Here is a 25,333-nt window from a genome sequence, read left to right as displayed (position 1 = left end):
GAGTCTGGTGACAGAGAATCAGAATCCTTCCCTTTCCTTGGAAGGGGAAGAGGAAGGAAGCAGCAGCGGGCTGACCCCTCTCTGCCCTGCAGCCTGAGAGAGGACAGAGCTGTGCAGTGCCCAGAGGGGACAGAACCAGTAGTCCAGGCGCCCGGTGGCTTCACTGGCCCTCAGGAGACTCAGAGTGGCCTATGACGAGAGGCTCTAGACTAAAGTCAGTGAAAGGAAAAGACGCCTGGGGTGAAATTCAGGAAAACCAGACGCAGGTTTCCTGGTGTGGCGCCCAGGGCACTGCACGGTGGCTCCTCCCCTGCGATGTGTGACAACACGTGGCCCAGGGACGCTCCCGCAGCCTTGTGTGTAGGGTTTAGCTGGGGTCAGTCACACAGACATCCATGACCTGTCGGAGTGACCTTGGCCATTAGATCCCATCCCTCGCTCACCACCCTGCCCTCGCCTAGCAAAAACAGGTGATTGTGACAACGACATTGTCAGAATAAGCCGATCTGCTCAAACGGCACCGAGTGACCGTCTCAAGCTCACAGAACACTCTTCCCTGGCAGAGTCTGTGAGGCTCAGCAGGTGCCTGCCAGGGCCGGCCCTCCCCGGGGCCACCCTGAGACAGGCCTCCCGGGACTGTGCAAGATCCACCCCAGACCTGCCGCCTCAGTAGCTTACAGACTGAGAGATTATTTATATTATTTTTTCTCGTGATGTTGGGGCTCAAGAGAAAGCCCCCCAATTGCTCTGGGCTCTTCTTGGGCCCGAGGCATCAGATGGGTTGGCAGAAGAAAAGGATCCATTTAGTCATGTGCACACAGGGGAACCCACACAGATTACGAGGACCCCGGCCTCGGTTGGGGAGAACAGAATTTAGATGCTGAACTGAGGACGGGGCCAAGGGCCTGGCGCCCCAGGGAGAGCGGCCGGGACGGCCGCGTGAGGAGGGAAGGGCCTCATGTTCACTTTGCAAATAAAGAGGGGTTTCTCGTCTCCACCCAGGACATTTCCACAGATAACCCTTCACGGGGCAATAGTGTTCCCTCCACTGCCTTGCCCCAGTCCTCGCTGAAAGGGGAAGAGCTTCTCTGCCTCCTTTGGGGGCCTCAGTTCTCTTCAATTCAAATTAATCTGCTGGCCAGAGTAGGGTTTCCTGAAGAGGTGGGCTCTCGCTCTGCGATGAGCCTCTTACGTGGTCTGTCTCAAGCACCTTCGGTTGTTTATTTTCCACACAGGTAAAATGTTTGTTAGGGTTTTTTAAAGAACCAGATTTTACTGGGAAACTAGCAGTTGGTCCACCGTTGGACTCCAGACTACAGGGAGTTACGTGACAGTCAGCTTTCTCAGAGGCAAAGAAAGAGCAGGTGTTATAAGGCACCACAACTTAAAACTGTCTTAGGCTTCTTACCGCGTTGACTGGGCGGGAGGACGTGGGAGGCCATTTGCAAATAACTCCGACTTCCCCAGCTCAGTTTCTAGTGAGGAAAGGGGCTGAAGCGGCTGCGGATACTAGTGCAGCAGGCATACAGCCCCGGGGCAATCGTAACTTCGTGCAGTTATGTTTACAAGGGATCATTTATCCGACACACACACACACACACACACACACACACACACATTGGGTAAAATGGCTTTGTGAGTTTTGATGTCAGCAAGTCACAGGAAAAAAATCGGTCCCGTGTTCTGATTTGGAGCTCTCAAATTATTTTCATGCAGATACTCTTCAACGATCACCTTGTTAGGGGGAAAAAGGATGTCCCGAACCCGTTTAATATCGGGGTTGCTCTATAACAGCTTGGCGCCCAAACGTGATTTGCAAGTTTCACCCGTGGTTGACCAGCCCAAAGTAATTTTTCTTGCGTTGGTCCCAACCTCCATATATTCGATCTTCATCACCATGGAAATGGTGGCAACAAGTGAAAGGGGGGAATTGTTAGGGGGAAAGGATGTCCTGAGCTAATCCCATACAGGCTTTGTGCACTCCACTCCCACTCCAGACTAAAGCCAAAGACACTGGGAACTCCAAACCCCATCACCACCCAAGGGAAGGGGGCTGGGACCTGAGGGTGGGGTGAAGCAGCCAGGTGGATACAAAAGGCAGACACGTGGGCTTTGGGGGGGTCCCCCATTTTTGGCTCCGCCAGCTCGCAGCGTCCGGCCAGCTCTGAGAGTGACTTTGGGTTTCCAGGTCGTCGGATCGGGTAGGACGCATGAAAGACTTTATTTCCCTAATTTCTCCCTGAGTTGTCCATTTTCCTTATTTCTTTTTCTCTTGTAAATAAACCTTTTATTAACCCTTTTGTGTGTGTCTGTAGTAGAGTATTCATAAGTCCCTTTAAAGCGCGCGGGTGAGGACCCACAGCCAGGAACCCGTTTAATATCGGGGTTGCTCTATAACAACCTGTCCTGACAGGTATCGGGGGAAAGCCGTTCTTCCAACTCTGATACAGTCTTGGGAAGACAATTTCAATGCTCCGTGGGCCAGTGAATGATCTTATTTCCAACCTAACGAAGCTCAGTATTCATGTGCAGAACAGAATTAAACTCATTATGCGTAAAGCTTATTTTAAGACATACAGTCAGAAAATTGTGAACAAAGTAGTTCTAGAGACCCGTTCTGACTCTTTCTCTGTTTCTCTCTGCCTGTCTGTGGACCAATCGCGAACACTGTTTCGGGGCAGGGAACTTGTGGGAGCGGAGGCCTGCGTGTTTGTATTCACAGTCTCTGGAGACGGCTTTCGACCAGTGGGCATTGTTTCCTCCTTCAAGCCCAGTTAATTATATATTTTCATGACCTTTGAAAAAAGGTCTGTTCTTAAAATGAAATTGGGGAGGGACATTTTAATAAACAAAACCACTGTTACTATTTATTTAGCACTCCTACAGGGTGCATAGTTTCTCGGGTCCTGTTGCTGAGCACATTTCCAGTAAGAACTGAAACAAATAGAGGAGGGCCTCCCCGGGGGCGCAGCGGGTGAGCGCTGGGTTGCGAAGCTGCCCGCGGCCTCTGTGGCGCCGGTTCGATCCCCGGCTGCTCCCCGGCCACGGGAGGAGGGTCCCACATGGCGCGCAGACCTCTCCTGCCGCCCGCTGCTCCCCTCAGCAGTGTCCTTCGGTCCTTCTGCCTGCTCTGCTCCCCGCTCTGGCTCTGGTGGATTCTCTCACCCTCCCGCGCTTCTGACTGTACCCAGTGCTTGTATAAATAAATAAAAGAAAAGAAACAAATAGAGGAGAAATTGGTAAATCTAACAACAAGAGGAAAGATTTCCGGGGTGGGGGGCATAAAAAAGAAAGGATGCAATTTAAACTGCCCTGATCTTTAGGAGGATTGATGATTCCAGAGTAATACACGGTTGTATTTAGCTTCAACTTGATTTTTTTCCAGATCGATGACTACCCGGAATTTTTGAGTCCACGAGACAGAGAGACTAATCAGCACATCCGTATCATCTACTATCCCACCGCTCTGAAGAAGGAGAGCGAGCGACCGAAAGGGGTCAGGAAATTCTTTCCATTTCCTCCTGTCCGTCCTAACGGCAAACAAGGTATGCAGGGCGTTCCTTAAAGCAAAACAGGCAAAGGCAGGTTTCTTTGTGAGACAAAAAGAGAAAATGTTCTTTTCTCTTCCCAGGATTATTGATGTATGATCCAAAAATAAAATTCCCGTATGCCTTGTGAGAGCGACGAATCTCAACACCGTCACTTCGCGTGGTGACCTTTTTTCTGTGTGTGGCGAGCGCGCTTGGTAACTACTTTCTTTAGTTTTCAGTAAGTCATTAACGACAGTTACCATGTTGTGCATTTTGGGCTTCAGGATTTATTTACCTTATAACTGGAAGTTTGGCGTCTTTCCCAGTCTCTGCCCCACCTTCCCTCCCGCCCCCGTCCCTGGTAACCCCCACTCTCTATTGCTATGTTTGCCTTTTTTAGATGCCACATAGGTGAGATGATGCGGTATTTGTCCTTCTGTGTCTAGTTCACGTCATTTAGCGTCACGTCCTCCAGGTTTTACAAAGGATTTTCCTTCCTTTTTAAAGCTGGATGTTCACCCCGTGGCCGGGTGTGATGCCACACTGGCTGCACACCCGTGCATGCCCTGCCCCCACCTTTGCTTTATGCCCATCTTTGCCAGGCACAGAGGGCGTCCCCGTGTCGTGCTACTCTAGGTGCTGCTGCGCGCGCGGGGCGGCGGGCGCCTCTCTCCGAGAGACGTTTGACCTGCTCTGGACGTAGATCGGGAAGTGGGGCTGATGAATCACATGGTGGTTTTGCTTCTGATTTCCGAGGAGACTCCCTGCCGTTCCCCAGAGGATGGCACCAAGTTATAGTCCCGCCGGCAGCGCCCAGGATCCTGTGTCTCCACCTCCTCACAACACGTGTGATGTGTGACCGTGTGACCGTTTAGCGTGAGGTGACACTTCCGTGTGCTCTGGAGTCCCTGGTGGGGAGCGACGCCCGCCAGCGCCGTCTGCATGGAGGATGAGCTGGCCAGGTCACTCCAGCAGCGCAGCTCCAGGCGCCAGGCGTGGGGACGGGGACAGGAGGAAGGAAAGGGAAGGAGCGAGATGTGAGGAGGGGGCGAGGGGAGAGGAGTGCGCCGAGGGAGGAGAAGGACGCGCCCCTCGTGCCCCGTGCCCCTCGTCTTGGTTTAGAAACAGGAGCTCGACGCTGGGTTCCGCTCGGTCCGCTCCTGTGTGATTTGCTAGTAGCCTGATCAGCAACCACGGATTGTAATGACAAACCTGGCAGAGCCGTGTCTGCGAGCCCCCCCCCCCCCCCCCCCCGCCCAGGGAGGGGCCACGGGCCCCTGACGGGATTCCCAGTCTAGTTCCCTCGCCTCGCAGACACGTTTGCTGGGGATCTGCGCACCCGGGAGCATCCCACACTCGTAGATAAAAAGATCAACGGTCACCATGAGCCCTTCTTTGTCGGAAACTCAGTGTCTGACACGGGTGGTTTTCCTGCTGTGCCCAGGGAGACCTGGAAGGACCCCCGGGGCGCGGAGGGGACAGCGAGGCTCTCCCTGTGCAGCCAGAGCCGCTCGCATGCGTCCCGTCTCGGCTGGCCTGAGTGTGTCTCGTGAAGAAGCGGTAAAAATCCCAGGAATAGTGCATAAAAGTAGAGCGTGTGCGTGGTGTCACACTGTGTGGCCCCCACAGATGTGCGCCTGCAGGTGGATGGGTGTGTAAAGCAGAGCTCTTCAGGGATCTGTGCCCTCAAGGCCGGGAGTCGGCGAGAAGCAGAGACCAAGAACATGGGCTTGGGGCTTCGCTGAGCCCCGGGCTGAGTCTTGGCCCTCACCTCCCCTGGCCTGGTGGTCTGCCAGTCGCGTGACCCGGGCGAGCCTGCGCGTCCTCATGCCTGCTGCCAGCGCCGCAGGGCTGGGTGGTGCGTGTGCTGCATGGGCAGGGGGCACTCGGCTGGAGAGCAGTGGCGGTGAGGGCCGCAGCCCGAGCGCCTGGGGGTGGCTGGATGAGGCCCCGGGGCTCCCGACGGGCTCCCCACTTCTGCTGTCTGGGGAGGCCCGCCGGGACCAACCCTCCCTCCCTCGGCTTCACTCTGAGTCAGACTCGTGGGGCGCAGAGTGGCTGCCGAGGGCGTCTGGGCGCTTTCCACACCGACACCGGCAGGGCGACCGTGTGCACAAGTTGCAATTAGCAGACTTAGTAAGCCCCTGGGGGCTCCGGGTCTCCAGTCACACTAATTAGGCTCTTAACTGGTGTTGGTTGCCTTAAATGCATATTTATCCTGTTTACAAGTGTAATTATTCTGGACTCTCTCCCCCAACGCGTATAAAAAGATAAAAACACACGTTAAAGAAGCCACTAGGTGGAAGTTCCATGAAACCTAAATCCTAGAAACTTTGCAATGGTTTCAGAAGCAGGAAAGTTTTAAAAAAACTCCTCGTGTGCTCATGGGATTGGCCCCTGACAGGACGTCCCCCCCCCATCTCGGGGGACATCCGACACTTCTGCACAGGAGCTCTTGAAAACACAAAGCTGCTGCTACCCCGTGCCCAGCACACAGGGGGGCAGGAAACACCCCCTTTCCAGCAGGCCACGGTGGCGAGCGCGGTTCCCCCGAGCCGGGCTGCTGTTCCCTGCGCCTGCTGCCGCCTACCCCGGCGGTTCCCCCCCAGACACTCCCGATGCAGCGAGAGAGGCTCAAACCCGTCTGAACAACCGCTTGACAGGGGCCATGACTGAGTCCATGATGTAGCAGCAAGGACAGCAAGCTTAGAGCAGCGGCGCGCGCCCCTGGGCATCTAAGCAAGGGTGACTGCAAGAACTGACGCCAGGCCTCCGGGGTGAGAGCCCGGGGAATATTTGTGACGAGTGGCAGAGGCGCTCACAGACCGGCCCGCTGGATTATCTTCACAAGGCAAGCTCTGAATTGCAAATCATTTGGATTAAAAATACTCAGCTTTTCCACATCACATTTGAATTCCTAGTTAGACCTGATTTTTCTGAGGATACAGAGAAAAAGAGGCTTTTCTCTCGAGTATTCTTGGGTCCCTCTGGCGGCCCCGGCCAGCACTCTGCACTGCGCTTCTCACGTGGCGGTAGAAGAGGACGGTTGTGAAGTTCTAAGCGAACACGCTGACAGGGCAGAGGAAGTTGCTCAGCAGCGTCCGCAGTGGACGTTCTAGAATCAACTGAGTTATTAGCCCTTTGTTTCAGGCACATTCCAGAAAGGCACTCTCCAGCAGAACCTTCTGCAGCGGTGGAACTGTGCTGTATCCAGCCTGACTGTGTCTAAGAGAGTAGCCGTCCACCTCCCGAGGCCACCGCCGTGTGACTGGTGCTACTAAATGAACTTTAAATTGAACCCACGGCAGGTGGCTAGTGGCGACCAAACTGGCCACTGTATCTGAGAGTCACAGAAAAGTCCTTAAGAGCGTGAGTGGCGTATCTGGCCTGACGTGAAGTAGACTGGCCCCCAGACCAGAATAAAACATAATTTAATGACACATATGCTGAAGTTTATGTATCTGTATGCAGCTGCTTACATGTACCCCGTATATCCGTAGATGTAATATTTATTTTATTTTATTTTATTTTTTTTTTTTAAAAGACATTTCTTTATGCATACAAGAACTGGGGTGCAGGCCAGAGACGCAGGGGGTGAGAGGATCCACCAGAGACAGAGCAGGGAGCGGAACAGGCAGACTGACTGAAATCCACTGCTGAGGGGAGCAGGGGGAGACAGGAGAGGTCTGCTGTGCTGTGTGGGTAGCTCCCTGGCTGGCGGGGATCAAACTCGTGCTGCAGAGGCTGTGGATTGCTTCACAGTGCGGTGCTTAACCCCTTGTGCCACCAGGGAGGCCCTGTGATTTTTATTTTAAACCTAAAACCTAAACATCTTGTAAAGCCAGTGATGCGGGTGAAACCACAGGCACTGCCGAGCGTCTCAGCTGAGCGGATGCCTCACACAGCGTGGCCGCCACAGGGAAGGGTGTCGACAGACACAGGCTCCGCACTGAGAACCAACGTATTCTCTGAGGCGCCCTTCGGAGGCGCGTCCTTGGCTGACCAGTGCTAGTGGACAAGCCACGACGGTGACCCACAGTGTGGACACAGTTGGCGCCTCTCCTGTGACTCTGGGGGGACTCCCACAAGGGAGGGGCCCTGAGCTTCCTCCTCATCCGTCACACAGAAGGAGCCAAGTCTTTCTGTTTAAAGGGGGGTGTTCATGGAAGCTGTAGGAAGAAGACAGTTCCTCAGAGGGAGCTGCTGGGCAGGCCGACGGCAGAAGACCACTCTCCCCGGCCCTTGCACCATCCCCTCCTGTGCCTCCGGGCCCTGCAGACCAATTCTCCTCGCCAGCCCCTGCCCCAGGTCCCCGGAGGCCTCAGTCCTGAGCACGATGCTGGTCTTCCAGGGCCCGCTGCCCCCTGTGCTCAGCCGAGCCAGCCGGTGCTGCGTCTCCCATTGGGCCCGCTGGCCCGTTACCGGGAGGGGCTCCGGCCCCCCCTCAGGAGAGGGGTGAGCAGGCAGGTGAAAGGCTGCCCAGTGCAGTGCAAGGGGAGATGGATGACCCAAACTCGTGAAATTAAAAAAATAAGCCGGGGGAGGAGGGATAAGGGAAAAAAACCCAAAAATGGAAACAAGCAAGTCAAGGAAAAAAAAAAAAACCAACCAAGAGAGTCAGGAGCTCCCCAGAAGGAATTCTCAGTGGGAGCAAAGGCTCTCCCTGCCCCCTGGCCGGACGGAACCCTGACTTCTCTTCCTGCGTGCGGCGGCCTCGCGGGGACCCTGGAGGGGACTGTGCAGCCAACACTGACCTCTGGCTGTAGCTCGTGGGAGTGAGACGTGGCTCTGGTTGGAGAACACCGAGGACGCCGGCCCTGTAGGAAGAGAAAATCCACTCAAAATCAGCAAGTAGCTATAAACCAGAGACACACTAGGGGTGTGTGTGTGGGGGGGGGGGCACGGGGAGAGGAAGGATTAGGGTCAAAATAAGGGGGGTGCAACTGTGTGGGGACTATAACCAAGATGAAAACGCATACACTGTGCAAAAATGAAAAATGATGTAAGAATTATATAAAATAAAATATTAAAAAAATCCTCTCGCCTCCTGGGGCGTTCACGACACTATTATGGATGTGAGTTATGACAGGTTCTCTGATTTTCCCTTTAAATTCAGCCGACAATTACCGCATGCCAGCGTTGCCAGGCACGAGTCATTTTTATGCTCATCAGCTCGTTTTCATTTGCAGAATTACCCTCCCTTACAATTTAAGATGCTGAGGCCAGAGGGATAAAGTGAGTGGCCAAGTCGTACTTCGCGAGCCTGAACGGGCTTTGATGCCGGGACGAGGTTCTTTTTGCTCCGCTGTGCCCCCCGCTGATAATTCCGTCCTTGAAAGCTTTGTGAGGACGCGTGAAGAGTCGCAAAGCACACGCGACTGCACTTTAAATTCCTTATTTAAGATCATGGACACACACTCCGTGATGATGACCAGCTTTCTTTTTTTTCTTTAAGAGAAAGCCGCGCGAGGCCGCCCTGTCCCCTGGAGGAGCCACGAGCCCGGGAGCCGGACCGGAGCCTCTCGCGGGTGAGGAGGCTGCGCGCCCTGTTCCTACCTTACTCGCCAAACCTCGTTTTGCATTTTAACTTGGTTCTTCATGGTTTGTCCTGGCAGTTGCTCGGGACTGAGCGCGGTGTCTCTTACGTAGGTAGCGACGAGGCAGGCGTTGCTAGAGGACTTTCTTCTAACTCGCTACAGGCAGTTAAGTAGCCACACACAGTCTTTCTCAAGTCACTGAGTACACAGCTGTCACAATACAAGTAAATAACGGATTAAAATTAAAGTTCGCATCTGCTGAGCCCTGGCTCCCTGTGGGGTGCTCTCTTAGGCCTTGTCATGCAGCTGAGCGGGGCAGAATCCTGCTCTTGAGCAGGATTGGGGTGGGGGGTGCTTGTGGGGTGGAGACTCTGCACTCAGAGGGGGGCGTGGAGGGGGCGATGGGGCAGGAAAAGGCAGAACATTTTAATAAAGGTCCCGTGGCCCAGAACAGAACATGAATACCAGATGTAAGAGTACAGGGTAAGACTGGCCCCCATTTTGGGGGGTCTTGAAAGTTGAGGCGAAGGCTTTCTGCATCATTTCATGGACTGTGAGGAAAGTGGCGAGACACTGGAGCAGGAGCATGACGTGCGAGACCCGTTCTTCCAGAAAGGGGGCCCGGCAGGTGTGCTTCAGGCAGACCCACACGGGGACGGGCCCAGCACCGCAGGAAGGAGCGGGCACCCCGGGCGCGCGGCCGTCCAAGAAAGGAGAAGGGCTGGTGGGGGCGAGTTCAGAGGCAGCGCCCACAAGACTCTGTCTCCCTGACAAGGACGGAGGGAGAAACAGCGCTGGCTGCAAGCTGGGCCAACTGCACGGTGGCGCCCTTCAGAGAAATGAGCGTGGCAAAGCTGGCCCGGGCACGGAGGAGGGAGCCCCGCGGCCGCAGCACCTTCGTCTGGGGGGAGAGCTCCCCTGGCAGTTCAAATGCCAGCGTGTCTGCTGGCAGCGAAGTCTCGGTGAATATTGAAAATTAAATTCCCAAAGCTGCAGGACTCAAAGACTGTTTTTGTCACACACTTCCAAGTGCCCAGACCTGAGCGGGAAGAGGGAGGCGTGGGTCTCCAGCGGCGCGACAGGCGTCAGGAAATTAAGGGGGGCCAGGGCCGAGAGCACAGCTCATGGCACAGGGACAGGCCACTCTGGGGAAACACTGCAAAAGGCTGCAGAGGAAGAGGGAACCCCCACTCGGGGTCTGTTCCAAAGCTGTGGTGCACCTCGCTGTCTGTCATGACGGGCTCCAGGTGGGGGCTACTGGACAGCCTGGGGATGAGGGTGCTAGTGCCCCCCACCCGGCTTCCCCCCGGGGGAGCCTGCTGTCTTGGGTCCACTCAGCTCTCCAACTCCAGCTTCAGACGACGCCATGGAGATGACCCTGAAGCCGAGGCGGAGCGAAGGGTCACGTGTTCCTGCTGTTCTGCCTTCTACAAGGGGATAAAACCACACAACTTGAGAAGCTTTCTTACAAATGTGTGCGTCCAAAACAAAGAGTCAATTCCATAGGAGAGTTCATCCCTCAAGCACGTCCACGGAGCGCGAGCAGAGTGCCTGCGCGGCCTTGAAGTTGCCCGAATAAGCCAGAATCTGGGGCTCGCACCCCCGACGCCTGCAGCTCAGCGCCATCTTGCCTGGTCCCCAGGGCAGGTTACGGTGGAGTCAGCACTCTGTCGAAGATGGCAGAAAGCCAACGTACACGAAGAGGGGAGTTCATTGGAATTATTGGGGGCACTTGTGTAATTCAGCCTTCACCCAACAGAAGGACATGGACACACAAGCGGGTGTCTGCCTGCGGGGCCTCGTCTAACTGCTGGCCTCTGATTGTGGATGTGCAGCAAAGGCTGCGCGCCAGACCTCGGCGTGTGGGAATGGCGAGCCTGGGGCTGGGGCTGGGCCTCCATCTCTGTCCTCTCTTGCTTGTTCGTCAGTTTGTTTCTCTCACCGAGCCCTGCGCCCTCCAGGGGAGAACAGCCGCTGACTGTACCTTCATCTTTTACTCCTCGGCTCACCAAAGGTCAGCTCACACACCTCCCTGCGTCAAAGGTAAAAATCCTGGGCATGTCTCTGAGGCCTAGTTTGAATAAATGAGTCTTTGCTGGAAAATGTCCGCCAGGAGGGAGGGTCTTCAGAAACATGGCAGCTCTGTGTGCTCGCGTGTGGGGAGGCGTGGCTCCCAAACAGAGGGCGAGGGAGCGAGGCCTGCTGTCTGCACTTACGGGCGCCCCACCTCCATGGCTAAGCATTGGAGTGAAAAGTGTGAACAGGAGACAGGCCAGGGCAGAAGACTAATTAGTGGACTAAAGGATGTCATCATGCACGGAGCTCTGAAGCATCTCCAAGGGGGAACGTTTCAGGCCTAATTACGGGATGCGCGGGTCCTACGGAGCGTACAGTCACCCTGGGACATGAGACGGACACGAGTACGGTCACTTTTCAGGGCGATAGTAAACAGCTGGCCTTCTAGCGCCTGCGGGATGGAAGACAGAGCGGTGGGCGCTGATAGTGAGGTTGGTATTTAGGCTTCTCGAGACTTGGCGGAGCTCTTCATCAGAGGCAAGTGTCCTGTGTTCTTCCAACAGAAAGTCTAAGACATTTCACTAACCTGTGCTTTTAGAAAAAGTATTGTGACCTATGTAAGGACGCTTTAAAACCGGGAGTAGGCGTCAGCAGGAGACACACAGAATAAGATTTATGTAAATTTAATGGAGTTCGCCTTGAAAAGCCACGAGGAAGAGAGAGAGTGACAAAGCCTCAGGCCCGGTCTGCGAGGCCCACACCCACCAGGGTGAATTTTTATCTGAGCTTATATCCACCTGCAGCCTCTGGCGGTATTTTGCTATTGAAGATTTAGAAGCAGCCTGTCTCCCGAGAAAGGATGAACTTCTGAAGACGTGATCCGCGTGGCATTTTTAAGAAGCGAGGATGTGCTGCTTAGTTACATGTCATGAGCAGATTGCAAGAAAAAAGTCAAGAAACTGAACCTGTGTTTTTCTCTAAAAGGAAGCATTTCTGGCAGAAATTAAGAGGAGCTATTGCTTTAAAGAGGCCCAGAGTGTGTCTCAGCCATTTCTGAACTAGGAACAGTCATTTGCCTGAAAACCCCAGCCTGAGCACCTGCTCTCCTCAGACATGTTGGCAGCACTGTCCGTCAACACCGGCATCTCTGGGGATAATGTGCTTCCGTGAGGGTGATGTGGGGGTGCACACCTTGAGGGTGAAGTGGGGGTGCATACCTCCCCACCTCAGCAGGGGGCTCGGGAATCCACCCCAGGTCTGACACTGTTCTCAGAGAGGGCGTCCGAGGCCACGGTCCCACACAACGCCCTTCAGATGCCAGCTGCAAGCCCGGGCGGTCACCTGTACTTCTGACCAGGTGGCTGGACGTCAGAGCTTCCTGCGGCCTCCTCCATGGACTCAATTAATTTACCACAGAGGCTCGTGGAACTCAGAGAAGGGTTTTACTGGATCAGGGTTTCTCATAAAAGGATTTAACTCGAGACCAGTCCTGCGGAAGAGGCACAGGGCAAGCTATGGGGGGATGGGGGTGGCGCCTCAGGGCGGCGCAGGCGGCCTCTCTCCCAGCGCTTCCATGTGTCCACCAGCCTGGGACCCTGACCCGTCTTCTCTTGGGCATTCACAGAGGCGCCATGCATAGGCGTGAGTGATTCACCCTTCAGCCCACCTCCCCCCCGCCCCTGCCCCAGTGGGGGAGCCTGTGGGACGGAGAGGCCCGGCCCTCTAATTACCTGGCTGGCTCCCCTGGCAACCGGCCACGCAGGGACTTCCTAAAAGTCACCGCCCTTAACTCCCGCGGCTCTGTGCGTAGAAATGCCAGTTTCTTTTGTAGTCTCATTTCTGACGTGTGCTTCACCTTGACTTTATTTTCATAGCTGACTAAGGCTTTCAAAGTAGTATTTCCCATGGAACACGTGCTTAACAGGTACAAGTGCGTTACTCATTGGACTAGTCCACTCACAATGCAGCTATGCAACGGGGAAACTGAGGCTGAGGACGTCAGCGTTCTCCCCCAAGATTACATGATACACGAGCAAGCCAGAGGCAGGACGGGCCTCTCGTCAACATCTATTATCGTCACAGGTTAGATGAGGTCTTAGTAAAAATCATAAATGCATCATCTGTAATTTATAAGCTTTGGTTATGAGCACAGTTTATAAGAAGCAACTTTTTCTGAATGTTTTAAAGTTGCTGTCTACTTAGATGACACGTCACCACAGATTCGCCCGCACACCCGTCTGAGGAGACACAGCTCTCCGTAGAACTCGGTGTAGCGCTCACTGGCTAGTGAATGACGGCTTTACGGGCTTTGTTCCCAGAGACCCGTGCTGGGTACCCAGCTGGAAACGTCAGCAAGCAGCTCCTCTGTCTGGTCTCCCGCCCTTTTTAAAGTTATACTTAGTGAGGTAATGTGGACGCTCGCACAGTGCGTGTCTTGGGGGACAGCCGCACACCTCTACAGCTGCATGTGGTCTCCCCGCTCCCGCCACCAGAGCCCCAGTCAACCTCCATCAGACCCCTCTCCCCTGCGCTCCCGCCCACCTTCCACCCCTCCGAGGGTTTCGGGTGCTGTGAACCCGGAGCTATGGATGGAGACCACGTGTATTGTAGAAATACAGTGTGGTGATCCGCGTGGAAACATACAGGTGACAGACAACAGCATCACAGTAGGGTGACCGCGGGGGGTCGCGCGGGGTTAGGGTTCCGTTGTGTGTGTAACATCTGGCCACGCCACGTGCCACGTCACACGGCGGGGTGGGATGTCAGGAAGAGAGGGTGCCCTCACCCCCCCTTCTGGATCCCAGTCTGGGGCCACAGCACCAGGTGCAGATGCTAAGACTGAAGGAGCTGGGGGTGGCTGCTCGGGGGGGGTGTGAACAGGCCAGCGGTGTGGGGCGCGCGGGGGCGGGGGGGATTCGGCATGATTCCTGCCACTGTGTGGAGGGAGTGAATTTCCATCTGTTTAAGGTTCATTTCAGAGCTAATAAACACAACGTGCTTTCCACTTGCACGGAGGTTCAGTTCTATAAGGGAGATGAGACACTTGCACATAAAATGATAAACCAGCAATTCCAGGCAGTCGAGGATCATCTCACCAGGCAGCACCTGCCCGGTCTTCCCAGCGCCACGCGGCGCACCTGTTTTCTCATCAGTCCTCCCGGAAACGCTGAGACCGGTGCCGTCACTGTCCTGTTCTCAAGAAGGGCAACGAGCGCAGTCCCCGCTCGTAACACGAGAACATTTCTGTTCTGTGAAAGCGTTTCCTTTCAGAGTCCGACGCTGCCGCACTTGGGCCACCAGATCCTCTTTGCTCCTTCCTGGGAAATCCCAAGTAACACCTAACACCGATTTCTGCCTGCCAGGTGCTTCCCGGAGAGCAGCACGCCACCCCAGGCGCCGGCCCTCTGGTCTCCTGCCCACGTCTCCCGTCAAGGCCAACGCGCCTCTCGGCCCCTCCCGATGCCGGCTGGGAGCAGCGGCCAGTCCACGCCCGGCCCCGGCCGGCCGGCCAGCACGCCGTCCTGCAGGGCGGCCAGCACGGAGCCCCAGGGACCTCTGCCTCACAAAGGCTCTCCGCGTGAAGCCCCTTTCAGGCACGGCGAGAGCGGACCAGAGTCTGTCTTAGGAAACGCCTCCCTGTCCTCGCCTGCACGCGGCAGCCCCGGCCTAGAGAAGAAGCAGGCCCAGCTGCATCTGTACATTGTTTCCAGAACGTCCTCCATGTACCTGCACCTGAGGAGCTCGTGGAACAATTACATTATAGTAAGTGTCCTCACAAGCCAGCCGTGACTCGGGATTGTTCTTTAGAGCAAACGTGCCCCTCTGCGCCCCCGCCCGCGTTGGCAATGAATAAGGTGGTGAAATCTGAATGTGATAAGGTGGAGAAGGAGAAACACTGGACACTCAGGAGGCGGTTTGTGCAGACTGTCGCAACAGGGGAAATGCTCATGAACGAGGAGTGTCTGAAAGGAAAGGAGAAGGGTCTGGGGTTCACAGGGCAAGAGCGGCCTCAGCCAGCCCCCCGGGCCCCACGGGATGCAGCTGGATCTGCCCCGGCACACGGGTGAGCAGGTGGCGTCTGGCAGCGACGGGGCGATGTCTCAGCCGGCTCTGCCGTCAGAGAGCGCAGCTCACACAGGCCAGCACTGGCAATGCGCTTCTGGATTTCTTGTGCATTAGCCCCACCTTTACCTGCTCCCATATTAGGCACGGGCAGGCGTGAGCTAGTTTGGGGCCACACATCAGCAACGGTTCTGAACTTCCTCCTGACCTGACTGTTAAAGCTTCAGCATAATTAGAAGATTATTTAGAGAATTTGTTGAAAACAATGACATGCTAATTTGTTTCGAGGACTCAGAATGAATGAGAAATGGCAACGCTAGCGATTTAAGGAAAAAGTAACCCCATGAATAGGTGATCTGAGGCTCCGCTATGGAATACTGAACTGGACAATCGTCCCAGAGATTGAAATAAGCGTATATACCCAGACTGGAAAACTTTTCTACCATATATTAACTGGAAAAAAACATTTGAGATTAGTGTGATATAGGTCGGCTAGCATTAAATACATAGTATAAAAACAAATCTTCAAACATGCAAGTACTATAAATGTGTTAAAATTAATGTTTTTATATACGTAAAAGGATAGAACTGAAACTGAGAAGAGTACGGCCCTTGGACAGAGGGAAGGCACAGACAGGGAGAGACAAGGAACTCTTACCTTTCACTTCGTGCACTTCCATACTGGTTGATTTTGATAGAAAATTTTTATTTTATAATGAGCAAATGTTCTCCTTAAGACTTGAAAAATACTAGTAAGGAAAAAATTCACTGTGGTACAATTAAACACTGAAGTGAGTGAGAGAGAGAAATCATGCAGCAGGGGAAGGATTTAAGAAAGTGCATACGGGGCCTCCCCGGTGGTGCAGCGGGTTGAGCAGTGTCTTTCACTGTCTGCCTGCTCTGCTCCCTGCTCTGTCTCTGGTGGATCCTCTCACCCTCCCGCACCTCTGGCCTGTACCCCAGCTCTTGTATAAAAATAAATAAATCTTAAAAAAAAGTATACGTATATGATATTGACTAAAACCAGGAATCGATTATCAGTAAACAAAATTTCTAACTCCCCCCACTTTTCCTCTCTTCCAGAAAGCCACCCTCTTACAAGACCCCCTGTATGCCAGCGCGCTCAGCTCTGCTGGAAGAGGTCAGAGGCCGTACAGGTAAGGCGCGGCGGCACAGGGGAGCTGCACGCAGAAGGGTTCTCTCCTCTCTGCCTCTCCCGCCGCGTGCTGCTGAGCACCACACTCACACACACCTCGGCCTCAGCTCTCGGCCCTGAATTTCCGGCGGGTCAGCAAACACAGTTCCCTGGACCTCACCCTTCATGGTCTCACGGGAATTCACAGTCAGCATGTTCCAAACAGAGTCCAGCGCCTTCCTTCTGAAGCCCGACCCTCGCCAGGCTTCCCGCATAGGGCGTCGCGCCATTATCCCCAACTGGACGGCACCTGACCCCCTGGCCCTCGTGCGCCCCGCCCCAGCCCCGCCCCAGGCAGCGCCGGCATCGAGGGGTTCACACGGGGGTCCAGCCTCCCCCCACCCGCGTCTAGGGCTTTCTCATCTTCCCGGCCAGACGCCCTAGAGCAGCAGGAGCGCTGGCGTCCATGGCTGGAGTCGGGTTGGGAGAGCAGGAGGCGAAACTATTTTTACTTCAAATAGAAAGTCTGCGAAGTTTCTATCAACCTACATGGAACATGAAATGTCTGTTACTTTGCACCCCGCTTTTCTGAACGTCGGGTTGTGTGCACGGTTCAGCCCCTCTGACTCCCCGCAGCAGACGGTAGTTTCCAGCTCGGGCCCCGCGGTGATGGTCGCCGGGCCGGGCCGGCGGCCCCAGGCCGGGGCTGCTGCTGTGGCACTGGCTCAAGGGGAAGCTGCTTGTCCTGAGCACGGCGGGGCGGGACAGTGTCAAGCCCGACAGTGTCGCTCCCAGCTGGTGACGAGCACACGAGTGACCCAGCGGGGTGAAGTGGGAGGACTGGGCTGAGAAGCGTGAAGAAGGCGGCCTGGGAGCGCAGGAGCTGGGAAAGCTGCGGGAGAAGCCACGCCAGCTTCCCTGCGCGCCAGACCACGCGGGCAGTGGTGGGAGTTGAGATCAGGTGGCGCCTCCCGCCCCCCCTCCCCAAGAAAGAATCCCCCGCCGCACAGCGCCTCCTTTCCCAAGGACCTGATCTGGGGGGGGAGCCGACGCCTTGGCTTGGGGGTGACAGCGCTCAGGGCTCCGCTGCCCTTCCGTCGGGGCGAGGGCAGGCCTCGGGCCTGGGTACGCAGCGCCGGCTCAGGAGGAGCGTTGCTTTCAGGCGTTTCTACAGATACTGTCGGGCGCTCCCGGGGTGCCCTGTGAGGCTGCAATAAAGGTTTTCTTTATGCATCAACTTATCTAAGCAGAAAATAAAAAGTGAGTTGATTTGAAGGAAAAATATCAAGCGGCTACTGTCCTGTAAGGTCCGTGCCTGCCCGGAGCTGTTCTGGGAGCAGCTCGGCGAGGCTGAGAGGGCGTGAGAGTGTTTCCAGCCCTGGAGCTGGAACACAGGGTGTGGCGAGAAGTCGTGGAGAGGAGTCAGCCCAGCTTGGGGGGATCAGGTTTCCTAACTGATGTTTCCTTGTTTCTGTAGATCTGAAGAGAAAATGAAGTACTTCAGTCAACTTAAATCTGAACTTTTCCTTAAAGACAATACCTTGAGGAAGACAGTGTGTTTAGTTACAGAACTTAAAGCTGCAGCCCAGAAAAACTTCATTCTGAAAAGACTTTTCTGGAAAGTAGGTGTTCTGTTTTATTTTTAATCTTTAAAATTTGTTTCACCTGTTTATCAAAGGCAGCCTCTTCCAGCATGAATTGTACACGTGTGGCATTCTGATGCTGCATTGTAAAATGTTGGTTAAATCTAAGCTCATACGCATTTCCAGAAAGTTAACATGAATGACTAATAAAGTCAATATTCCTATCTTTTCAGGGCTTTTTCCTGTAAATGCTTGTCACTGTCTTAGCTAAAGCTGTTGTCCAGGTTTGCAGTTAGGTTCCCTGGAGACTCTAAGGTGGTGTGAAGCTCCCTTAGGAACCTGCACCCAGATGGAAAATGGTGTCTATGCCTGTGGTAATAGATCGCCACATGAGTCCTGCACATGCACACACACACACACATGCACACACACGCACACACATTTTCTCCTTTTCAAATCAACTTTGTCAGGGTGTAATTTTTTGAGGTAGTTCTTCCTTTTAAAATTTTATTACCAATACAATTTTCAATTTTGAAGCGATGTCTTCATAGTTTGGTAAGCTGTGAGCTTTCTGAGTGGAGACACCATGTCTGTGTGTTTCGCTCAAGAGGTTGCCTCATTGCCTCCTTAGTACCTGCCACATAGCAGCCATCAGTAGCAGCTGTTTTCAGTGACTGAGTAAGAATAAAGAGTTCTTGATTCATGTTCTTTTTTTTTTTTTTTTTTTTAGTGGGATTTTTTTTTTTTTTTAAGATTTATTTATTTATTTATTTATACAAGCACTGGGTACAGTCAGAAGCGCGGGAGGGTGAGAGAATTCTCCAGAGCCAGAGCGGGGAGCAGAGCAGGCAGAAGGACCGAAGCACACTGCTGAGGGGAGCAGCGGGCGGCAGGAGAGGTCTGCGCGCCATGTGGGACCCTCCTCCGGTGGCCGGGGAGCAGCCGGGGATCGAACCGGCGCTGCAGAGGCTGCGGGCAGCTTCTCAACCCAGCGCTCAACCACTGCGCCACCGGGGAGGCCCGATTCATGTTCTTTTCCAGCTTGTTTCTCTTACATGAGATTTCTTTTCTTCAGCGGCTTTTTATTGTGGTAGAACACCCCCAACATTTACCATCTTAACCATTTCTAAGTCTGCGGCTTCGTGGTATTCACCGAGTGCGTTCACACTGTTGTGCGTCCGTCAGCACACCCATCCCCAGGCTCTTTCCATCTTGCAAAACTTCGGCTACACGCTACTCACGAAACAGTCATGCCCCATATCTTCCCTTCACCAGCCGCTGACCAACACCATTTTCCTTTCTAAATTTTTGATTTCCACTAGTCTAAATATCTCATCTGAGTGGACTCCTACAGGGCGTCTCTTTTGTGACTGAATTATTTTACTGAGCATAATGTCTTATACCTCGGGTCCGAATTTCCCTGCTGCTGAGGCTGAATTCCATAGTACGTACAGCCCACGTTTGCGTGTGCATTTGCTGCTGGACACCTGGGTATACAGATGACTCTGAGACCTGCTTTCAGTTCTTCCGAGTGTGTACCCAGAAGCAGAATTTCTGAATCATCCGGTCATCCTATTTTCCCACAGCATCGATGCCACTTTGCATCCCCACCCACGGTGCACGCGGGCCAGTTTCCCACACCCTTGTCAATACGTGCTGCTGCCTGAGTTTCTGAGAGAGCCCGCAGTGGCTGTGCGGTGGTATCTCGGAGTTTGGGCTTGCACTTCCCTAATGATCACTGAAGTTGAGTAGTTTTTCATGTGCTTACTGGCCATTTTAGATCTTCTTTGGAGAAATTACTGGGGTATAATTTACATTAATAAAACACTCATCTTTAACATACAGTTCAGCATCTTCACAAGTGTGTATATCTGCACAACCACCAGTGGAGGTCTAGGATGAGTCTGTCACCCAGACAGACGGTCAGTCGGTCAGTTTCCTCCCATCCCCGGCGTCAGGCAACTATTGTGCTTTTGTCCCTGTAATTAGTGCTGCGTGTCTCAGGATTGCACTTCCTTGGCATGTACAGTCTGTCCTCTTCAGGCTGGTTTGCTTTGACATAGCATTTCCTGAGCCTGCGCACAGTTGGGAGGTCACAGTAACTGATATTTATGAGGCACGTCAGATGTGTGAGGCAGCGCCTGAACTTTGCAAAGACTCTTCCTAACCCTGACACCACGGCCATGAAGGAACAGCGCTGACCAGCGAAGGGAAGGACACACTAGAGCATCCTAGAAAGCACAGATAGTTTCTAGCCAGCGGCAGCTGATTCATGCTCAGAGGCCAGGGCTCAAACGCAGCTTGCAGAACGACACTCTCTGCTCACCCGTCAGGGCCCTGGGGTGCGAGAGCTGCTGAGGGCTGGCGCACACCCCGCGCTTCTGTTCCCGCTTTCCACCCGACATCCTTAGCTTCCTCATGCGTGTTACCTAAACAGGCACACCTGCACCTATCTAAGCAGAGTCAGCTCCCGGGTTCCCCTGCTGGATGAAAGCAGAACATTCTGCTTGATTGGGTAGGTCACTCTTTGGGTCTGGGAATGCGCAAAACAAAACAAAACAAAACAAAAACCCATATAAATGGTACTGGCATTTCCCAAAAAATAATCAACCAAATCAAACCAAAATGGAAATTCTAACTTTCAGAGAGTGGGGAAAACCTGTAAACGAAAGCGCTGGAGGGACATGAACAACAGAGAACAGGAAAGAGATGCAGGTACATTCTGTTTCTCTTCAGGACCAACCGGCCAGATTTCACGGGTGATTGCGTTTCTTCATGCTCAGTTTATCTCATGAGACTGAACAGAAACACACAAAAAATTGGTTCCTCCATTTTTAAGTCAAAATTTATTTAGACAGAAATGGTGACCCACAGTCCCAGAGGTAAGAGAAGCGCCACGTCAGCCCCACCGTCTCCAGAGGCTGGGCCTGTGCTGCCCCTCGCTTCCGTGTTGGTGAGCACCTCCCAGTGAGCTTCCCTGGCTGCTGTCTCATGTCCTCACGGAAGCCAGATTACTCTGGGAGGGCAGGAATCACAATAGTCCAGATTTAACATACTGTTCCCGTGTCGCTGGATGACCTTCCTGAATGCTCTTCAATGCGAGTGTGCGAGGGGGCCGAGAAGGCGCCTCCTACGCCCCCCAGATGTCTTCTCTCTCTCGGTCAGGAGGGCAGCCGGCTCCGGGTGGGAAGGAAAAGCATGTTTTCAATTTGGGCTGTGCCAGTATTAACGAGAAGTTGTGATTTACTTCCTCTTCAATCAAAGATCCGACCTCTTCATGTTTTTACTATGTCAGGAGCGTTTTACCAACAGATTCCTTCACTGCCATCTTCCTCTCCGCTTGCTTCCACAGACCAGTGACCTGTTCCATTTCCTTGTGGACAAACTTCATGAGTATTTGCCAGAGTCTAGGGATAAGAACACACTTCAGAATAAAAGCCAAAGGGCTGATGAGCTGGTGTAAGTACTAACTGGATAATTACAGATATTTTTCCCCCTAGAGTGTTAAAGATAAATAGAAGGCACTCGATAAAGTATATACTGTATCAATGATTAACAGGGCTGCAAATTTTGCTTCAAATAGATTTTTTAAAAAAGATTTATTTATTTATTTACACAAGCACTGGGTACAGTCAGAGGCACAGGAGGGTGAGAGAATTCACCAGAGCCAGAGCGGGGAGCAGAGCAGGCAGAAGGACTGAAGGACACTGCTGAGGGGAGCAGCGGGCGGCAGGAGAGGTCTGCGCGCCATGGGGGACCCTCCCTGGTGGCCGGGGATCAAACCGGCACTGCAGAGGCTGCAGCCAGCTTTGCAGCCCAGTGCTCAACCGCTGCACCACCGGGGAGGCCCTCAAATAGATTTTTTTAAAAGATTTACTTATTTATCATACAAGAACTGGGGTGTAGGCCAGAGGTGCAGGGGTGAGAGGATTCACCAGAGACAGTGGGGAGCAGAACAGGCAGATCCACTGAAACATGCTGCTGAGGGGAGCAGCGGGGAGACAGGAGAGGTCTGCTGCGCCCTGTGGGTCACTCCCTGGCCAGGGATCAGGCCACAGTGGCTGGCGATAGTGCTGAGACTAACCCCTGCACCACGAGGGAGGCCCTTCATATAGGTATTTTAAATGGCATTCATTTTATTTTTTAAAGAAAGAAAATACAACAAACTAATAATACTGGCTGTAAGAGGAAAGAAGGGGTGTCTGGACAAAAGACACCATTCACAGTGTTCCCTCTTTTGCCTTTGGAACTTTGAGCCAAGCATCCCCTACTTGGAAAGGTAGAAACTGAAAAGTAATTGGAAAATCAAGTAGTAGGTGATTATCCTCACAACCTTGGGAAAGTCAAACCACCATGACTGTTAATGACCATGACTATTAATCCCACATCCAACTATTCACTCAACTGCTGTGAGTGCCACCCCGCAGCAGCCGACAGGCGCCCACACAGTGGCCCCATGTGATATGAGACTCCCCTTCCCAGGCTTTTACTCTGTGGGTGTGTGAGTACAGTTCCATCAAGAATTACTGACCGCGTGAAATTCTGAACTTGTAACGAATGGGTGCCACTTCAGAGCTTTTTCCTCTTTATTTTCTAGGGCGTGCATTGAAATTGTGCAGACTCTGGGACTGATGTTCAGAGAAACAGAAACCGAGTCATCGCGCCTGAGCACGCTGGCAGCTAAGAAGTAAGGTCTTTAGACGACACTGAGCTTGTAACCTCGGCCCCTTAACCGTTCTGTTGCGTGTCTTCCCAAACTCCTAACTCTCAGTTCTCTGATCAGTCCCCTTGTAAGTATATAAAACTCTTCCGTCTCTTCATTTCCTTCTGTGATGAAAAGATTAATTGGTACATGCCGAGTTCTCTCTGTCTCTCTAGATCATCAGGGGCACAAAGATTTTCTTAGCATAATTCTGTGTTTTGTCATAGGCTGGGGAACTTGAAAAAGACCAAATGATCCAGCATACATTAAAAGCCAGGGGTCTGTACTAGAACTTTCCAGAGTACCCTTATATCTACACAACAGAAAAAGGACACGGTACAGGCAGGAGTTGTAGCAGCTTCTTTCAGTAGATAACACGGCGACCTCCAAGTGACAGGTGTCGGGGTTTATAGACCCTTCTCTGCTGCGGCGCAGAGAAGACAGAGGTTTCTACCTCTCTCTCAGACTAGCCAGGAAGGGAGGCTCCTGCTGCCATCATCTTTCAGGCCACCCTGGCACTCGCTGCTAAAACTAACCAACCTTCTTGCCTCCACTAAGGCCTGGCAGCAGTGAGAGCAGCAGAGGCAAGCAAGTCTCCTTTTTTAAGCAAGGCCTAAAGGACGTCTGCTCGTGTTCTGTGGGTGAAACCTCAGTCACGAGCCCTCCTCGCTGTGTCTGGGGTGGGGTGGCTCCGTGCCTACACCACGGCGGGCAGCAAGGATGTGTTATTGGAAGAATGAAGAGGCGCACAGGTGGGCACAGACGCCTCCTGGCCACAGAGTGTGCATCCGCGGGCATGTGTGTATGATTTATAGACTTGCATTATCTGCGTGGCCTTTGTGTATGATTTATAGACTTTGATTTCTATCCTTGGACCATATTTTGGCTAAACTCTGAAGTTTTTCCTACCCTCGTCAATCTAAATGCCCTGCAGGGGTATGCAGGAAGACCTTACATGAAGGCCATGGACTCTAAAACATCTGAACCGGGGGAGTCTCAGGACTCATATCTGTCCAGCCTATTTTTAAAGACTTTACCAATAATTGTACTGATAATATTCATTAGCACCCATTGAGCAACTTGCTGTGTACACAATGTGGTTATGGGAACACTGTGTTTTATAGCAGGGGTGGTTCAAATATTCTTTTTTTTTTTTAATACCCAAAAGGGCAGGTTTATTATAAAAAGGGAGAGAATAAAGGACCCTTGTCTGGACACAAGTGGGCAGAAAGGGCTGTCCCCAGCAGCGCAGGTTTGCTGAGAGACGCCTGCGTAGGCACAGGCGGGCAGAAGGCTGCTGCCAAGAGGCTGAGCTATTCTGTGAAAGCCCATGGAGTAAGTATGTTTGACTTTTCAGTCCTGCAATCATCTGTGGTAACTAATCAAGTCACCCTGACAGCAGAAAGCAGCCACGGACAATACATACATGAATGAGCACATTCACTCATATCTGAGTTAAGCTTTATGTGCAAAAACAGGCTGTGGGCTGTTTGGTCTGCGGCTCCTGCTGTCCACTGGACAAGGAAAACACAACTTCCTTCCTGTGCACTCGCGTGTGCCGCCGGCAGTGGGCCACCTCCCCAGTCTCCAAAATGGAGCATCAGTACTTCTGCTACTTCTGTCTTTCCCACACGGAAATGATAACTAAATCATGTCACCTTTTCCCACCTTTTGGCCTCTACCTTTCTCTATTCAAGTTGAAAAAAGAAATCACTCTGAACTAACCTTTGTTTGAAACCGTTACATTTAACTTGGTTCAACCACATCCAGCCCGACTCCATCAGACCTCTCTCCTGATACGACGGACTCCCTTCGTGTCTTCCGACACACACAGTATGTTGTTGTATGTTTGCCACATACAATGTGTATGCTGGGTCAGATCAGATTACCCGTAGCATTATCCAGCACAGTAAACGAGCAACGTAACGGTATCGCATGTGTTCTAGTGCCAGGCAATAAACTACCAGAAACTTAGCGGCTCAAAACAACCTGCACTGGTCACCTCAGCTTCTGTCGGTCAGGAGAGCTGGGCGTGGCTTCCCTGGGTCCTGTCTCAGAGACTGCACTCAAGGTGTCAGCTGGGGCATGTCTCGTCTTCAAAACTCTTTGGGGTGATTGTTTGCAGAATTAACTTCCTTACAGCTGTAAACTCACAGCGGCTTGCTGCTGCTTTTTTTTCTTTTTTTTTTTTTTTAAGATTTATTTATTTATGTATACAAGAGCTGGGGTACAGGCCAGAGGCATTGGGGGCGGGGTGAGAGGATTCACCAGAGACAGAGCGGGAAACAGAACAGATGCTTCAGCTTTTCCAAGTTATATGAACTTTTAGAACTACATCTTCTCTGAGGCAACCAAGAAATTCTAATTTTACCAAAGTGTCCTACCACCAGGCCAAAGACCCAGAAGTTCATCACGATGGTCTCCAATGCTTCATACTTTTATGCATGACCAATGTCAGCGTCTGCAAATGTGGTCTTGTTTTTCTTTTCAAAGCTTTACTCATGAATTGCTTTTTATTTATCTTTTCAGGGGAATACTTTTTAATCTCTTGGTAATCTTAATTAGTGAGCCTCAGATTCCAAAGTCTTGTCCTGTGGTTGATATCCAGCTGGTGGCTGATTCAACTTTAGTTGAGATGTCCTTTGATGCTGAGGTGAGATGAGAATTTGTGGAACAGACTCAGTATACTATAGAAACGTTTTCTTATTGTGCACCACGTGGGAACCGTGGCATTGTAGAATATAGAGATATAATTCAATCAAAGAGTA

General features: G+C 52.7%; 1 protein-coding gene across 1 annotated transcript in view; it reads left to right on the top strand.

Moving 5' to 3' along the window:
• CUNH12orf56 (chromosome unknown C12orf56 homolog) overlaps positions 1-25,333 on the top strand; it is a 38,532-nt gene that overhangs the window by 6,259 nt on the left and 6,940 nt on the right. Inside the window, 8 exon segments of the mRNA XM_054696795.1 lie at positions 3,386-3,545; positions 14,446-14,547; positions 14,550-14,845; positions 16,229-16,302; positions 17,758-17,902; positions 21,216-21,322; positions 22,461-22,550; positions 25,095-25,218. Of these exon segments, the coding sequence (XP_054552770.1) occupies positions 3,386-3,545; positions 14,446-14,547; positions 14,550-14,845; positions 16,229-16,302; positions 17,758-17,902; positions 21,216-21,322; positions 22,461-22,550; positions 25,095-25,218 (1,098 nt within the window).

Source organism: Talpa occidentalis, unplaced genomic scaffold (assembly GCF_014898055.3).
Source record: "Talpa occidentalis isolate TD23 unplaced genomic scaffold, MPIMG_talOcc4v2.1 talOcc4.16, whole genome shotgun sequence".
In the NCBI taxonomy this organism is placed as follows: domain Eukaryota; kingdom Metazoa; phylum Chordata; class Mammalia; order Eulipotyphla; family Talpidae; genus Talpa; species Talpa occidentalis.
Note: the sequence above shows the minus strand (reverse complement) of the source record. Positions and strands in the feature narration are given on the sequence as shown.